The sequence below is a fragment of the Dendrobates tinctorius genome, unplaced genomic scaffold (assembly GCF_039654945.1).
Source record: "Dendrobates tinctorius isolate UK_male_01 unplaced genomic scaffold, ASM3965494v1 ptg000302l, whole genome shotgun sequence".
In the NCBI taxonomy this organism is placed as follows: Eukaryota; Metazoa; Chordata; class Amphibia; order Anura; family Dendrobatidae; genus Dendrobates; species Dendrobates tinctorius.
Window position 1 is genome coordinate 4,601,204 of NW_027361969.1, and position 18,591 is coordinate 4,619,794.

Below are 18,591 nucleotides of genomic sequence, written 5' to 3' on the forward strand. Positions count from 1 at the left end.
TTGCGATTGGCAAATTTTTTCTCAGGCTGAGAAAACTGTTTAGTAAGTATCTTCTGAAACTCATGGTGATTAAGGAAGACCTTAGGTGGCTTCTGAACACTTTCGAAACAAATCTTATGTTCTGGGGCTTCCGAGACTGGCTCTGAAATTTCCAGCACCCGGTGAATGGCAGAGACTATGTCCTCAACTAGCGCTGTATTGCTGGGGGGGGGGAGGTACCACAGACCTCTCCGTTTCGTTGTCTGAATCGGAGTCACAGATGCCTTACGAATCCTGTGTATCGCTAAGGTGATCCCTGGTGGGCGACCTGGGGCGGGGGTCTTCTGTGGTGGGGGATCTCTGTGGTGAACTGCATTGTCTGTCTCTGACAGGGGACTGCCTAGGAGACCTGGAATGACGATGTCTCTCCCTGGGATGGGATGACCTTGTGCTAAAGGACGACTCAGGCGATCGTGACCTGTGGGTCCGCTTAAGTCTGTCTGCAGCCAGAAAAATGGCCACCGGGACGCTGAGGAGAGGAAGGAGGGAGCGGAAAGTTGAAAAGGGCGTGCTGGGCTATGTAGAAACGCGCCCTTTCTGCCTCGATCCGCCCCCTCTATGAAACTCTAGAGTGTCATTTTAGTCATCCGGGGGGCGGGCCGGGGAGAAGGCGGCGGCTTCAGCTAGGCCGAAGCTGCTCAAGTAGAGGCCTGATGCCCAGGAGGGCTCCAGAGCGGCGCGGTAGTCCGGGAGGGGGTCGGATTTGTACCAGACCCCCCCCCCCCCCAGAATGGGCGACTAGCTAGCGGTGGGGGCAGCAGGGGTAGCGGTTCCTGTGTGGGGGGTCCCTGGAGCCACTGCTGCTGCAGAGACAGGGGCGCAGAAAGCCCTGTCTCTGCTGTGCCACGTCTGCCTGCACCTTCCCCCGGCCTTCACAGGATCGCACAGCTGGTCTGGGGTCCCTGGATGCTGCAGTGCCTATTCTCCGACCCTAGCTGCGGCGTCTCCACCTAATGCCCCCTGCGGGGGGATTAGGGAGGGTGCGTCTGTCACCGTCAGGGGGTCTTCATCCTCGCCTCAACCTAGACCCCAAAGGGGTTGGGGAAGGAGGGGGGTCTCAACTTCGCACCAGTACCCGAGGGACTGGGGAAGGAGCGACATGGGCAATAGCCGTCTCCACTTCAACTGGACACCCCTAAAAAGGGGGCCAAGGAAGGAGCCATGCCGGGAGTCTCGCTGGAGACCCACTTTTCTTCATCTGTATTTCCGGACGAAAAAAGGAAAAAACGGAAGAAAAAGGTGTGCCTCCTTGCGACACTAAGCAAAAACTGGAGATGGCTGACGCTGTCCAGGGGTGTATACTGCAGAGGAGGAGCCATAGTTAATCTTTTTCAGATTATGCAGTCGCCTCCTAGTGGACAGCAGCATAACACCCACGGTTCTGTGTCCCCCAATGAGGCGACAGAGTAATCATAAAAAACAGTCCCACCGCGACAAGGTATGCCCAATTGGGACAGTAACTACATTCTCTAATGTTAAAACCTACCTAGTGTGATCAGTGGAAGAGTCACCAGGTCCCAAAAGGAGCTCAGTGAAGGGGGGGGGGGTCACACCCTCTTTGTACGGAGTACAAAAAAACTGAAGAAAAAAACCCCTGAAAGCTGAGCATGACTTGAAAACATTTGTGTACTGCAGAGCATAGATAAGCCTGTAAGTGTTAGGCCGGGGTATTACTTGCAAGTGTGATGCAAGAAACTCGTGCGAGTCTCTCTGATCAATACCTGGCACTGCCGCCGGCACTCAGACCGGAGTGTGCGGCTGCATACCCGGAGTTTGTCGCATCACACTCGCAAGTCTGACCACGGCCTTATACCGACAGCCTATTCCACCACTGTGCTCAGTCAGGGTCTATAAGGATTAGATCTATGGCAGATGCAGAGGTCACAGGGTTAGGACTTCGACTGCCACAGTGACCATCAGTAGAACTGAGCGAATTTTTAAAAATTCAGTTCCAATTACAATTGGCGGCAAATATTGTTTTTGCAATATGGAGTCAATGGGCGTAAAAATGAACAAATGTGTTTGGAATCTAACATCAAACTCAGGAATATGGCACAAATATGGCAAATTCAGATTCGTCGACCAATTCCGAACATATTCGCTCAACTCTAAACATCAACACCTCTCGATCATGCTGGGAGGCCAGGGAAGTGACAGAGGGAACGATCTCGCTAATGACTGCATAAAGAGTTACTGGAGCTGCTGCAAACACTAATGATGCTCCATTCCTTCTATATCTTTGCTAGCAGAGTAAATTGAATCCCAGTGGTAACCCCGAGATCATCATCTCAGAGTAAAGGCCCCGTCACACACGGCGATCTCGCTAGGGAGATAGCTGATTTTGTGACGCCACAGCGAGATCGCTGTGTGTGACGGGGATCAGCAACCGGCCCCCCTGCCGGGTATCGCTGATCGTACTCGATCGGCCTGGGCCATTTTTTGATCGCTGGTCTCCCGCTGCCCAGCACGCATCGCTGCGTTTGGCAGCGAGAGACCAGCGATCAGCGACGCTGGTTTCTAATGTAAACATCGGGTATCCAGGAGCCGCGCGGCTCTTAGATACCCGATATTTACCTTGGAAACCAGAGTGTACGCCGGTTTCCAAGGTAAACATCAGGTATCTAAGAGCTGCAGCTCCTGGAATACCCGATGTTTACATTAGAAACCAGCTTGCTCGCTGGTCCTGATCGCTGGAGGGCTGTCTATGTCGGATCACTGGGACATCGTTATGTGTAACGGGGCCTTAACAATTCACTCACTTTTCATATGCTAATTGGAAAGTGGCACATTCATTAGGATGTGGAACGCCAATAGGCTGACAGGAAGTAGTTAATCACAGTGCAAACAATGTGAATCAACATTATATTGGTCTTCAGCTGTAGACAACCTTGAAGCTTCAGGCCTAGTCAATGTTTTGCAGCTTGTGAACAAGGAATTAAAGTTGTGTTTCAATTAAATAAGAATTAAACTATAATGGTATATGAAAAAACATTTAAAAAGATGAATATTCCTTTCTCGTTCATTCATGGCACATGAAAAAAAAAAAACAAGCCATACATACTGTGTGTAATAAGTGCAGGTCCCACTATCTCTATAGTTCCTACTGGTTGAACACATACCTTGAATTTAAGGTATATTCACAAGATCTACCATAAATGAATGAGAAGGGCGTAACCCCTTTAATTATCAAACTATGTATGAATAATACCTGGTCTGATGTCATTCATAGGAATGTTAACATTCTCAGGCTTCTCATCTACAAAAAGAAAAAAGGAAAATAAAAAGTGCATTTCTGTATTCCTGCCAAATGAACATCGGGCAATAAAATGTCAAAGATATTGTAATTATATGAGGAAAAGCAATATGTAAACTGCAGTACAAGTCAGATTTGCAGAGTATGACCAAAACGCCCAGGGTCACATTGTCGAGCTGCAACTAGTCCTGTATACAGGGTGTATAGGTCTTAGTGGGCAATGTAAAGAATGGGGGTCAAACAGGATGATAGATGTCCACATTGTAGTGAAGGAGGGGTGGTACTTATTAGAATACTTTACAATAATTATTCCATGACAAATAAAAGTGTGGAATGATTGAATCACCCCAACGTGCACTGCAGTAACACACAGAAGGAATATTTAGGCCAGTAGGGGGGATAATGGTCATTTAATTGTGAATGTAACAGAGCAAAATAAAGTCTCGCATTTGTGATAAAAAAACAAAAAACAAACCATTAGGTGGGGTATCCCCTGTACACATTTATCAACATCCCCCCCATATATCATGTCTAAACTATGTAGAGGGAGACTGTTCACATTAGTCTCTCAGAAGTGTGATATTCTCTTACCATCAGTAACTACTAATCCCTAATATCACTGCTGAGTCACGGAATCAGTCAAGATTCAGAAGATTTTCAGATTCAGTATTATTAAATTATATTAATATTGAATTTAGCTGCAGACATGTAACTGAATCTGACAACATCATTCCTCCTCCAACTCTTATTCTTGTCCTCACTTGGTGAATAATAAAGTGCAGTGTAGTATTCATGCACCAGTACTCATCACTCCTTCATGTTACACATTTCTGCACATCCCACAAGGTTCATCAGGGAGAGACCAGCAGCATGTCTCACTGCATCTTGTGTGGCAATTGCCCAGTCAGATTTAGGTTTCAAGTCAGGGAGTGGACAACTGGTCCCTGGAAAAGAAAATATTGCATCTCCAGAAAAACCCATGGGTCCGACTCATTAAGTATTGGCAAACCAGTCCAATTCTTGAGCTGCCACAGAGGGTAATTGTTTTTGAATATTTTCTGATATAGACACTAATCACCTTGGACTAATTTCTGGACACTTAGATGACCTGCAGACAATGTACAGACAGATTTTCTACCTCTTCTACTGTACTCCGGTGGACTTCGAGAACCTACTTCTCTGAAGATTCCTTCAGGATCAATGTAGTAGTATGTAGTAGTTGCGCCACTACCATACGTCCTACATTCACAGCTATGTCCCTTGTTTTTAATGTTTAAATGGAATTGTAGATTATAAAAAGGGGTTTGGGTTTTAGGATATTGTAATCTATTTAACAAAATCCTTCCGGAGGTGGAGATATTGGAGACGCTTCCTCTAGTCAATAGAGCAGGATGTATTCAGTTGAAATAGATGGTTAGTCAATTGACTGAAATTTCAGATTTTTACAGTCTGACAAGAAATGGCAAACAGCCCCAACCCCAAAAATAAAGGGGACAGGTTGAGCCTAATCTGTGCAAAACGTGTTGTGCAACTTTATCTAGGTGTTCAGCAACACAATATAGCTGGTATTACCCACCATCTGATGTGTCGGTATATAAGGAAATCTGATAAATGAGCTATGGAGAACAGGAAAGATTAACTTACTGTGACTGCTCTAAAAAAATCTTATTTTGCATACTGATTAATTTTTTTTAAGTATGGAATCCCTTTAATTTCTCAAATAAAATCCTCTTAATATGAGTATATTAAGCATATATTAAAATAGTGTAGCACATATACACTTTAGCATTTACATTTGTGGACAGCATGTTTTGAGCCTTACCGTTCCTCTGGGTCCTATCAATGAGCGGGAGAGTGCTATCATCATATCCTGGAGCTCGCTTTGGGCCTGCAACAGACACCTAATAAAAAGGGAATGCAAAAGTGGATATGGGCATAACACAAATCAGCACTTCAAACTGAGAAAAACAATAAGTGCTCACAAACCAATTGGATATTTTGAAGTTGTAAAGGTTAAAAGGGGTGATCTCCATTGTAACCAACGTCACTAGAGATATACAGTATATGAGTGTGGTCTTGTAGTGGCATCTCTGCTCCAGGTGGCTGGGTTATGGGCTGCTTGTTGTCCTGCCCCAAGTACCACTGTAATGCAGAATTCATCTGCTATGCCGCAGCCCATCATTACAAGTACACATTCTGTGTCTGTTGATGCAGAAAAGGGACCTCCATAGATATGTCAATCTAGAGTTTGTTTAATGGTACATTTACACCTGTAGATTTAAGGCCCCGTTACACTCTTCAATGTCCCAACGATCCCACGTGGATGGGATCGCTGGGACATAGTTAGCTGATCGCTGGTGAGCTGTCACATAGACAGACCTACCAGCGATCAGTACCAGCTGGTTTCCAAGGTAAACAGCGGGAATCTAAGAGCTGCGCGGCTCTTAGATACCCGCTGTTTACATTGGAAACCACCTACCAGCGTCGCTGATCGTCGGTCTCCCGCTGCCCCACGCAGCGATGCGTGCTGGCCAGCGGGAGACCAACGATCAAAAAACGGTCCAGGACGTTCAAGCGCGAACAGAGATACCCGGCAGGGGGTCCGGTCGCTGATACATGTCTCACACCGCGATATCGCTGTGGCATCACAAAATCGGCAATCTCGCTGTGTGTGACGGGGCCTTAATTGACAAACAAGTGCTCCATTGCTGTAAGTGTTATTAATCTTGTGATGGGATTGTTTATGACAGCAAAAAAAAAAAAAAAAATTGCCATCAGTCTGGCAGTGGCAGTATATCACCCCATGTAAACAGGGCATTTGCTACCCAATAATATGATACTGTATGGTAACAAAGTGTTTGTATGAGTGACGGTTCTGTTCTCATACCTGTTCATTTGCTTGTGTAGACCAGTTGGTAAACAAGAGGGGTTGTGGAGTCAGAGTTGGTATAAAATGGACAGATTTCAACTCATAAAATATTTAATAAGTTGAGTTCAGTGCTGTAAATGTTTTAATTAGAATTATGGAAAGTTATGAAATGTCCTATAAATGTCTGTTCCTGATCTAAGGATCTCAGTTTTTAGTTGAATCTGTGCTGCCCTTTATGTGCATGCTCAGTAGTGAGGCAGTGCTGCGGGGTCAGGGAAATGTCCTATGAATGTCTGTTCTGTCCCTGATCTCTACTTTTAGTTGAGATAAATCTGTGCTGCCCTTTATGTACAGGCTCAGTAGCGATCAGTGCTGTGGAGTCAGAGAAATGTCCTATAAATGTCTGTTCTGTCCCTGATCTCGGCTTTTAGTTGAGATGAATCTATGCTGCCCTTTATGTACATGCTCAGTAGTGATCAGTGCTGCGGAGTCAGGGAAATGTCCTATAAATGTCTGTTCTGTCCCTGATCTCGGCTCTTAGTTGAGATGAATCTGTGCTGAACTTTATGTACACTACCATTCCAAATTTTGGGGTCACCCAGACAATTGTGTTTTCCATGGAAACTCATACTTTTATTAATCAAATGAGTTGCCAAATGAATTTAAAATCTAGTCCAGACATTGACAAGGTTCGAAAAAAAGATTTCTATTTGAAATAATTTTCTCCTTCAAACTTTGCTTTCACCAAAGAATGCTCCCTTCGCAGAAATTACAGCATTGCAGACCTTTGGCATTCTAGCAGTTAATTTGCTGAGGTAATCTGGAGAAATTTGACCCCATGCTTCCAGAAGCCCCTCCCACAAGTTGGTTTGGATTGATGGGCACTTTTTGCGTACCATATGGTCAAGCTGCTCCCACAACAGCTCAATGGGGTTGAGATCTGGTGACTGCACTGGCCACTCCATTACAGATTGAATACCAGCTGCCTGCTTCTTCCCTAAATAGTTCTTGCATAATTTGGAGGTGTGCTTTGGGTCATTGTCCTGTTATAGGATGAAATTGGCTCCAATCAAGCTATGTCCACAGGGTATGGCGTTGCAAAATGGAGTGATAGCCTTCCATATTCAAAATCCCTTTTATCTTGTACAAATCCCCGACTTTACCAGCACCAAAGCAACCCCAGAGTATCACTTTACCTCCACCATGCTTGACAGATGGCATCAGGCACTCTTTCAGCATATTTTCAGTTATTCTGCGTCTCGCAAATGTTATTCTGTGTGATGCAAACACCTCAAACTTGGATTTGTCTGTCCATAACACTTTGTTCCAATCTTCCTATGTCCAATGTCTGTTCTTTTGCCCATATTAATCTTTTCCTTTTATTAGCCAGTCTCAGATATGGATTTTTCTTTGCCACTCTGTCCTGAAGGCCAGCATCCCAGAGTCGCCTCTTCACTGTAGATGTTGACACTGGCGTTTTGCGTGTACTATTTAATGAAGCTGCCAGTTGAGGACCTGTGAGGCGTCGATTTCTCAAACTACAGACTCTAATGTACTTGTCTTGCTGCTCAGTTGTGCAGTGGGGCCTCCCACTTCTCTTTCTACTCTGGTTAGAGCCTGTTTGTGCTTTCCTCTGAAGAGAGTAGTACACACCGTTGTAGGAAATCTTCAGTTTCTTGGCAATTTCTAGCATGGAATAGCCTTCATTTCTAAGAACAAGAATAGACTGTAGAGTTTCACATGAAAGTTCTTTTTTTCTGCCCATTTTGAGAGTTTAATGGAACCAACAAATGTAATGCTCCAGATTCTCTAATCAGCCAAAATGTTTTCAGCTGTGCTAACATACTTGCACAAGGGTTTTCAAGGGTATTCTAACCATCCATTAGCCTTCTTACACAGTTAGCAAATACAAAGTACCATAAGAACACTGGAGTGATGGTTGTTGGAAAAGGGCTTCTGTACACCTATGACCATATTGCATTACAAACCAGACGCTTGCAAGTAGAAGTCATTTACCATATTAATGTATAGAGTGTATTTCTGAATCATTTAATGCTAGCTTCATTGCAAAAAACTGTGCTTTTCTTTCAAAAATAAGGAAATTTTTAAGTGACCCTAAACTTTTAAATGGTAGTGTACATGCTCGGTAGCGAGGCAGTGCTGTGGAGTCGGGAGTCAGGGAAATGTCCTATAAATGTCTGCTCTGTCCCTGATCAGAGCTTTAAGTTGAGGTGAATCTGTGCTGCAATGTACATGCTCAGTAGTGATCAGTGCTGTGGGGTCGGAGTTGTGGAGTCAGAAGTCAGGGAAATTGAGGAGTGAGTCGATGGTTTGGCTGACTGACTCCACAGCCCTGTAAATAAGCGCTGAACGATTTGTATATAGTCAACCTGTGCTCAATTGATGGGATAATAAGTAAAAATAACAAATATGTTGACTGTCTTAACCCATTATTGACAAACATTTCCGTCATATGTCATTTAGGGCTATTATACTTTTCATCCAATTGTCCCACCCACTCTTGGTTTTGGCTTACAAAATACTGAGGTAAAATACTAACCAAATACTGAATGTGGCCTAACTGCCACAACCAGAACTTTCTCCAATTACTGCAATTTATTTGTTTAAATTCAATGTAATTTAAATGCTGCTATCTGACTACCACAGGAAGCTGATTGATTGCAATGACAGGTAGTGTCACTGAAGGCCCCCATAACTGTCATCTTATTCCTTCTGTTAAAGGGGTTGTCCATCTTTCGGGACAATACTTTTTTTCTTACTTAAATGCATGCAATTGGGGCTACAATATAATTTTTGCAGCCAAGTTTCATTACAAATTTGCCACTGTATCGCTGGCTGCAGAATGAGATAACGGAGTTGACCACATTCTTTATTTTACCAGATGTTTGGGGACATAATTTTGTTGAAAAAGTGCTAACTGGAACTTTCAGTAGTTTTGAAATTCTTCTGTAATCAGTGCCATCAGTATATTTTCTAACAATAAAACAAAAGGTCTTGAAGGCAGCTTACGGGTTTTACCCATCATAAAGCGTTTGTGTGGCACCTTGATAAAGAGACACCTTTTATAAGCCATTAGCTGAACCAGATGATATTTTCCTCCAGTGGGAGGATTGCAAATTACTGATAGATTTCAGCTGGTGGCATGGTGTTTCCATAGCTTTTAGCACTTTTCATCATGTGTCCCAATACTTGGCTGCTAGTGTTGGAACATGTGACCAGACCTGTCCATCAGTCTTGTCCAATAAAAATCCCCCGTGAGGTTTTCAATTGGACAAGACTGACTGACGGGTTTGGTTACATGCTTCTTAACCAGCACCTATTATATGGACTGTAGAGAGCTGAGCAGTATGTGAGGGAAGCTGCACTAACAGCAGGAGGACTTGTCATACCTGTATAATAGCAAGTGTAACAAAATCAGGTCAACAACACATCTGTTAAAATAACAACATGGTCTTTTATTACATACTGCTAAAATGATTTTGCAGTATATAGCACAAGTATTCAGAAGACGACAGATTCATAGAATCATAGAATCGTAGAGTTGGAAGGGACCTCCTGGGCCATCTGGTCCAACCCCCTGCTCAAAGCAGGATTCGCTAAATCATCCCAGTCAGATGTCTGTCCAGCCTCTGTTTGAAGACTTCCATTGAAGGAGAACTCACCACTTCTCGTGGCAGCCTGTTCCACTCATTGATCACTCTAACTGTCAAAAAGTTTTTTCTAATATCTAATCTGTGTCTCCTCCCATTCAGTTTCATCCCATTGCTTCTAGTCTTTCCTTGTGCAAATGAGAATAAAGTTGATCCTTCTACAATGTGACAGCCCTTTAGATATTTGTAGACAGCTATTAAGTCTCCTCTCAGTCTTCTCTTTTGCAAACTAAATATTCCCAAATCCTGCAACCTTTCCTCATAAGACAGGGTTTGCAGACCGGTCACCATTCTGGTCGCTCTTTTCTGAACTTGCTCCAGTTTGTTGATGTCTTTTTTAAAATGTGGTGCCCAAAACTGGACACAATATTCCAGATGAGGTCTGACCAAAGAGGAGTAGAGGGAAATAATGACTTCACGTGATCTAGACTGTATGCTTCTGTTAATACATCCTAGAATTGCATTTGCCTTTTTTGCTGCTGCATCACACTGTTGACTCATATTCAGTCTGTGATCTATTAGTATACCCAAGTCTTTTTCACATGTGCTGTCACTTAGCCCTATTCCTCCCATTCTATATATGCTTTTTCCATTTTTATTGCCCAGATGTAGTACTTTGCATTTCTCCCTGTTAAAAACCATTCTGTTTGTTGCTGCCCACTTCTCCAGTTTATTTAAATCTTTTTGAATCCTCTCTCTTCTCTAGTATTAGCTATCCCTCCTAGCTTTGTGTCATCAGCAAATTTAATCAGTTTACCCTCAATTCCTTCATCTAAATCGTTGATAAAGATGTTGAACAATACAGGGCCCAGGACAGAGCCCTGTGGTACCCCACTTGAGACATTCTTCCAACTGGATGTGCAGCCATTTACGACCACTCTTTGGGTCCGATCACTAAGCCAGTTATGAATCCACCTAACAGTTGCCTTGTCCATTCCATACTTAATCATTTTTTCAATAAGGATTGTATGAGAGACTTTGTCAAATGCTTTGCTGAAGTCAAGATATACTATATCTACAGCATTTCCTTGATCCACCCAATCAGTGATACCATCATAGAAGGAAATTAAGTTAGTCTGACATGACTTATTAGTTACAAACCCATGCTGACTCTGTTTAATCACTTCATTCTTATCCAGGTATTGACATACATGTTGTTTAATAATTTGTTCAAAGATCTTTCCTGGTATAGAAGTCAGACTCACCGGCCTATAGTTACCTGGGTCCACCTTCTTCCCCTTTTTGAAGATAGGAACAACATTTGCTCTTCTCCAGTCTTCTGGCACTTCTCCTGTTCTCCAAGAATTTTCAAAGATTATAGAGAGGGGTTCAAAAATTTCTTCTGCTATCTCCTTCAGTACTCTGGGGTGTAATTCATCTGGACCTGGAGACTTGAATTCATTTAGGCTAGCTAAGTGTTTCCTCACTATCTTTCTGTTTATAGATATCCTGGATTCTTCTATTCCCTTTATAGGACAGTGAATAACAGTTGATGTTACATTTCCTTTCTGAGAGAAAACAGATGCAAAATAGGAATTTAAAAGTTCAGCCTTCTCAACATCCTGTCTTACCATTTCATCATTTTCATCCTGTAAAAATCCTATAGCATCTTTGACTTTTCTTTTACTTTTGACATATCCCCAAAATCCTTTATTATTGCTTTTGACATCTCTTGCAAGCCTCAATTCATTTTCAGCTTTAGCTAATCTGATTTGTGCCCTGCAGGTTCTGCAGACAGCATTATATTCTTCTTTAGATATGCCTCCCTCTTTCCATTTTATAAACATTTTTTTCTTCCTTTTTAGCATGTGCTTAAGTTCTGTGTTCATCCATCCTGGTTTCCTTAACTGCTTCCTATTCTTCCCTCTTTTCGGAATTGTTAACAACTGTGCTTTGAGAATTTCATTTTTCAAGATTTCCCATCCTTCCTGGACATTTTTGTCTTTAAGGATATCCAGCCATTGGATCCCTCCAATTCTCTTTCTGAATCCCTTAAAATCTGCCTTTCTGAAATCTAACCTTGACGTCTGAGTCTTCACTGGTCTTCCGCCTCTAGTTATCCAAAATTCTAAAATAGCATGGTCGCTACCTCCTAGGGTCCCAGCCACTTTTACCTCCTCAACCATTTCCTCCCTGTTTATAAGGATTAGATCCAAGGTAGCAGTTCCCCTTGTTTTCTCCCTTACCTTTTGGAAGATAAAGTTGTCAGCAAGAGAGGATAAGAATTTCCTTGACCTGTTAGTTTTGCCTGAGAGAGATTCCCAACAAATGTCTGGATAGTTGAAATCTCCCATGACAACTATGTCATATTTTTTGGAGAACTTGGCCATTTGATGCATAAAGAGTTCATCCATAGCTTCAGCTTGCACAGGCGGCCTGTAGTAAATGCCTACAATGGTGTCCTTTCCATTGTTCTGTCCTTGTATTCTTACCCAAACAGTTTCCACAGAACTCCCAGTCTCTGAAGCTTCAATCTCTGTGCAGATATACGCGTTTCTAACATACAATGCGACACCCCCTCCTCGTTTATCAAGTCTGTTTCTTGCAAATAAGTTGTATCCTTCTAGTCTTGTATTCCAATCATGTGTATTGTCCCACCAAGTTTCAGTGATTCCAATGACATCATATTTCTTTTCCTGTGTTAGTAGTTCCAATTCTCCTTGTTTGTTGCCCATGCTTTGTGCATTAGTATAGAAACATTTTAGTTTGTGATTGGTTTCTTTTTCCCCAATATTTTTATTAATTAGATTCTTTCGTCTTTGTTCTTCCTTTCCACTTCTAATAGCAGAGTTCTCAATAGCATTTGTCAGGTGTATGGCTTTTTCTGGTCTTTTGCTTCCCTTCCCATGTTGTTCTAGTTTAAAGCTCTCCTTACAAGTGTAGCAAGGCGACTTCCAAATACATGCTTACCAGTCTTCGTAAGGTGCACCCCATCTCTAGCAAGTAGTCCATCGTATAAGTAGTTCACTCCGTGATCCAGAAATCCAAATCGTTGCTGACGGCACCATCGACGTAGCCAGTTGTTCACCTGCAGAATCTTATTCCACCTCCTTGTTCCATGGCCATCCACTGGGAGGATGGAAGAGAAGACCACCTGCGCTCCCAGTTCTTTCACTTTCTTGCCTAAGTCTTCAAAGTCTCTGCAGATGGTTTCCAGGTCGTTTCTTGCGGTGTCATTTGTCCCCACATGTAGTAGCAGGAATGGGTAGTCATCTGTAGGTCTGAAGAGTCCTGATATCCTGTCAGACACATCTTTAATTTTTGCACCTGGAAGACAACACATTTCTCTTGAAGTAATATCCGGTCTGCAGATAGCGGCCTCAGTTCCTCTCAACAGGGAATCCCCCATGACCACCACTCTCCGTTTCTTCTTCACAACATTTTTCTTTCTCCATCCAGGAGGACTCTGAAGGCGTACAAGGTTGCTGCTTGTTGGCAAAGTCTTATCCTGATGTATTTCTTCATTGTTTTCCTGCGTGAGAGCCTGGTACTGGTTTCTGAGCAGTATGGGTGCTGACTGCCTCCTGATCCTCCTGCTTCTCTGGGTCACATGTCTCCATTCCTCTGTTTCTTCAGGTGCACTTCGAATTTCTTCTCTTTCTGTAACATGAAGAGATAATTCTGCTCTGTCCAAGAACTCTTCACCTTCCTTAATGATCTTCAACGTAGCTAACCTCTCTTCGAGATTTTGCAACTTTTCCTCCAACAGGGACACAAGCTTGCATTTGTGGCATGTGAAGTTTGGCTTTTCCACTGGTAAGTCTGTGAACATGTAGCAAGAAATGCAGCTCACCAAATGGCTCCTGGCCTCTTCCATCTTGAGATTTCTTAAAAACGATGAAAGATGAGCCCAAATATCGGCGCGTGGTTTTTCCGATTTCCTCTTTTCAGCTGCAACGGCCAAAACCCAGTGATCGTTGAGCTCGCGGAGACTCTTCACTTATCCCAGAAGGCACTGGGAATATGCAAATGATCTCCTCAAGACTCTTCCCCTGGTTTTCCGATTTCCTCTTTTCAGCTGCAACGGCCAAAACCCAGTGATCGTTGAGCTCGCGGAGACTCTTCACTTATCCCAGAAGGCACTGGGAATATGCAAATGATCTCCTCAAGACTCTTCCCCTGGTTTTCCGATTTCCTCTTTTCAGCTGCAACGGCCAAAACCCAGTGATCGTTGAGCTCGCGGAGACTCTTCACTTATCCCAGAAGGCACTGGGAATATGCAAATGATCTCCTCAAGACTCTTCCCCTGGTTTTCCGATTTCCTCTTTTCAGCTGCAACGGCCAAAACCCAGGGATCGTTGAGCTCGCGGAGACTCTTCACTTATCCCAGAAGGCACTGGGAATATGCAAATTATCTCCTCAAGACTCTTCCCCTGGTTTTCCGATTTCCTCTTTTCAGCTGCAACGGCCAAAACCCAGTGATCGTTGAGCTCGCGGAGACTCTTCACTTATCCCAGAAGGCACTGGGAATATGCAAATGATCTCCTCAAGACTCTTCCCCTGGTTTTCCGATTTCCTCTTTTCAGCTGCAACGGCCAAAACCCAGTGATCGTTGAGCTCGCGGAGACTCTTCACTTATCCCAGAAGGCACTGGGAATATGCAAATGATCTCCTCAAGACTCTTCCCCTGTTTGCTATGGGGACTAAAAGTGAAAGCAAAAAAAAAAATAAAAAAAATAAAATATATATATATATATATATATATATATATATATATATATATATATATATATATATATATATATATATATATATATTTTTTTTTTAAATAAAATGTGAATCGCCTCCATTTCTCCCTTCCAAGATAAAAAAAAAAAAAAAAAATATTTGGTATGGCCATGGTTTGAAAAAATCTAATCTAGCAAAATACAAAAAGGTATTGAAGCTATTATCAAAATAAAGGGGAAGACTAAAATACCACAACCCAGATATCTCTGAATGAAATATTCCAGTTGCAAATTTTTATTCATTGCATAGTGGAATGTGTTCAGAACAATAAAACATAATTATCTATGCAAATCAAAATGAATATCCCATGGAGGTCTGGATTTGGACTGACACTCAAAATCAAAGTGGAAAATCAAATTACAGTCTGATCCAACTTCAGTGGAAATGCCTCATGACAAGGAAAAGATGCTCAGTATTGTGTGTGGCCTCCACGTGCCTGTATGACCTCCCTACTGTACAACACCTGGGCATACTCCTGATGAGGCAGCAGATGGTCTCCTGAGGGATCTCCTCACAGACCTGGACTAAAGCATCCGCCAACTCCTGGACAGTCTGTGGTGCAACGTGACGTTGGTGGATGAAGCGAGATATGATGTCCCCGATGTGCTCAATCGGATTCAGGTTTGGGGAATGGGCGGGCCAGTCCATAGCTTCAATGCCTTCATCTTGCAGGAACTGCTGACACTCCAGCCACATGAGGTCTGACATTGTCCTGCATTAGGAGGAACCTAGGGCCAACTGCACCAGCATATGGTCTCACAAGGGGTCAGAGGATCTCATCTCGGTACCCCTAATGGCAGTCAGGCTACCTCTGGTGAGCACATGGAGGGCTGTGCAGCCCTCTAAAGAAATGCCACCCCACATCATTACTGACCCACTGCCAAACCGGTCATGCTGAAGGATGTTGCAGGCAGCAGATCGCTCTCCACGGCATCTCCAAACTCTTTCACATGTGCTCAGTGTGAACCTGCTTGAATCTGTGAAGAGCACAGGGCGCCAGTGGCAAATTTGCCAATCCTGGTGTTCTGTAGCAAATGCCAAGCGTCCTGCACGGTGTTGGGCTGTCAGCACAACCCCCATCTGTGGATGTCTGGCCCTCAGACCATCCTCATGGAGTCGGTTTCTAACCGTGCACATTTGTGGCCTGCTGAAGGTCATTTTGCAGGTCTCTGGCAGTGCTCCTCCTGTTTCTCCTTGCACAAAGGCAGAGGTAGCGGTCCTGCTGCTGGGTTGTTGCCCTCCTACGGCCCCCTCTACGTCTCCTGGTGTACTGGCCTGTCTCCTGGTAGTGCCTCCAGCCTCTGGACACTATGCTGACAGACGCAGTAAACCTTCTTGTCACAGCTCGCACTGATGTGCCATCCTGGATGAGCTGCACTACCTGAGCCACTGGTGTGGGTTGTAGAGTCCGTCTCATGCTACCACGAGTGTGAAATAGGGATTTTTGTATACTCAACGTAAAATCCTTTTCTCCGAGCCATTCAATGGGGGACACAGACAGTGGGTGTTATGCTGCTTGCCACTAGGAGGACACTAAGCAAACCCGAAAAAAAAAGTTAACTCCTCCCCTGCAGTATACACCCCCTCGCTGGATGAGATATCTCCATTTCAGTGAAAAAAGCAGTAGGAGCTTAAACAGTCAACAATAACCATAACTATGTCAAAACCTAAGAATGCTACAAATGAGCCAGTAGGCTAAAAAGGGCGGGTGCTGTGTCCCCCAATGAATGGCTCGGAGAAAAGGATTTTACGGTGAGTACACAAAAATCCCTATTTCTCCTATGCCTCATTGGGGGACACAGACAGTGGAACTTCCTAAAGCAGTCCCTGGGTGGGGAGCATACATCTGCTAATACCCCATGTGCCACTGAGTCAACACTGAGGTACTGCCGATTGCAGGATGCGTCTGCCGAGAGCTGCATCTGCAGAGGCCTGAGAATGAATTTGGTAATGTTTTGAAAAAGCATGCAGACTGGACCAAGTTGCAGCCTTGAAGACCTGTTCTGCCGAGGTCTGGTGCCGAATGGCCCAAGAGGCACCCACTGACCGGGTAGAGAGCGCCTTAATCCCCGCTGGGACAGGCGCATTCCTGACACGGTAGGATTCCTGAATCACTGAGCGAATCCACCCGGCTAGCGTTGCTTTTGAATTGGCTAGGCCCTTCCTATGCCCCTCACGAAGTATGAACAGGGCATCTGACTTGCGGAAGGGAGCCGTCCGCGAGACGTACCGTCTCAGCGCCCTAATCACATCCAGGGTGTGGAGGGCCTTCTCAATGTGAAGGACTGGTGCCGGACAAAAGGAAGGCAAAACAATTTCCTCGTTGAGATGAAAAGAGGAAACGACCTTAGGCAGGAAGGACGGGGGATGTCCTGAGAACTACCTTGTCCTGATGAAGATTCAGGAACGGAGAATGGCAGGACAGAGCTGCCAATTCCGAAACGCGTCTGATTGACGTAATTGCCACTAGAAAGACCACTTTCCAAGAGAGGATGGTCAATGACACGTCCTGCAGTGGTTCAAAAGGAGCCTCCTGTAAGGCCCCGAGAAACAGATTAAGGTCCCATGATTCCATTGGCCTTCTATAAGGAGGCGTCACATGGGAAACTCCTTGATTAAACATCTTGACCTGAGGTATGGTGGCAATTTTTAGTTGGAAAAGCACTGACAAGGCCGAAATTTGGCCCTAGAGCGAGCTAAGCGCGAGGCCTGATTTTAATCCGGATTGTAGGAACTCCAATATGTCTGGAATGGAGAACACCATAGGGGAACGACCATGATCCTTGCACCATGAAAAGAATATTTTCCAGGTGCAGTGATAGATACGCCTGGATACAGGCTTCCTAGCACTAATCATGGTGGAAATCACGTCGAGAGAGAATCCAGCCTGTGCTAAAATCCAGGATTCAACTCCATGCCGTAAAAGACAGGGCCCCGGAGTTCTGGTGGTAAATCGGGCCCTGAGAAAGCAGATCCGTGCAATCTGGAAGTCGCCAGGGGATGTCGGCGACTAGCTGTAGCAGTTCTGCATACCATGCTCGGCGCGGCCGATCTGGCGCAACTAGAATCACTGGTACCCCCTCCGCTCTGATCTTCTTGATGACCCTCGGAAGCAGGGAAAGATGTACGGGAGCCGGAACAGGTACCATGGCAGAACTAAGGCGTCCGCTCCGATAGCACATGGATCGCGCGATCAGGCAATGAACCGAGACACCTTGTTGTTTAGTCTGGAGGCCATGAGGTCCACATCCGAAGTCCTCCAACGAAGACAAATCTGGTGAAAGACTTCCGGATGAAGAGACCACTCTCCTGAGGCAATGCCTTGGTGACTGAGAAAATCTGCCGCCCAATTTTCTACGCCGGGGATGTGAATTGCTGAGATGGGTGAATGGCTGGTCTCAGCCCAATGGAGGATGTGACTCACTTCTTGCATGGCCATCCTGCTCCAGGTACCTCCCTGGCGGTTGATATACGCTACAGCCGTGGCGTTGTCTGATTGGATTCTGATAGGGTGACCTGCGAGGAGATGGTGGAAGCTCCGTAGAGCAAATCTGATCGCTCGTATCTCCAAATTGTTGATGGGGAGACGTGATTCTCGGGTCGACCAACGACCCTGTGCCGTGTGATGACGAAAGACCGCACCCCAGCCGAGAAGACATGCTTCGGTGGTTACTACCAACCATCTTACTGGGAGAAAAGACCTCCCTTGATTCATGGAGGATCTCAGAGTCAACCACCTGAGGGCTTGTCTGACCCGCAGGGACAGAAGGATCCGACGGTCCAGGGAGAACGGGTTCTTGTTCCAAGCTAACAGCAACGCATGTTGTAAGGGACGAAGATGGAACTGTGCAAATGGAACTGCTTCCATGGCAGCCACCATTTTTCCGAGAACTCTCATGCTGAAACGAATGGAGTGAGAAGCTGGACGGGAAAGAGTCCCCCCTCCTGTTGTAAGGCTTGCATCTTTTCTGGAGGGAGAATGACCAACCCGCGGGAAGTGTCCAAGATCATTCCTAAAGACGAAATCTGCT

The 18,591-nt window shown here is 44.6% G+C and overlaps 1 protein-coding gene across 3 annotated transcripts in view; it reads right to left on the bottom strand.

The window, feature by feature from the left end:
* Positions 1 to 18,591, bottom strand: part of LOC141073470 (catenin delta-1-like) — a 152,705-nt gene that overhangs the window by 16,872 nt on the left and 117,242 nt on the right. For all 3 annotated transcript variants that reach the window (XM_073560704.1, XM_073560703.1, XM_073560705.1), the window contains exons 15-16: positions 5,115 to 5,193; positions 3,248 to 3,295 (exon numbers count right to left, since the gene is read on the bottom strand). In XM_073560704.1, the coding sequence (XP_073416805.1) occupies positions 3,248 to 3,295; positions 5,115 to 5,193 (127 nt within the window). The remainder of the gene's footprint in view (positions 1 to 3,247; positions 3,296 to 5,114; positions 5,194 to 18,591) is intronic.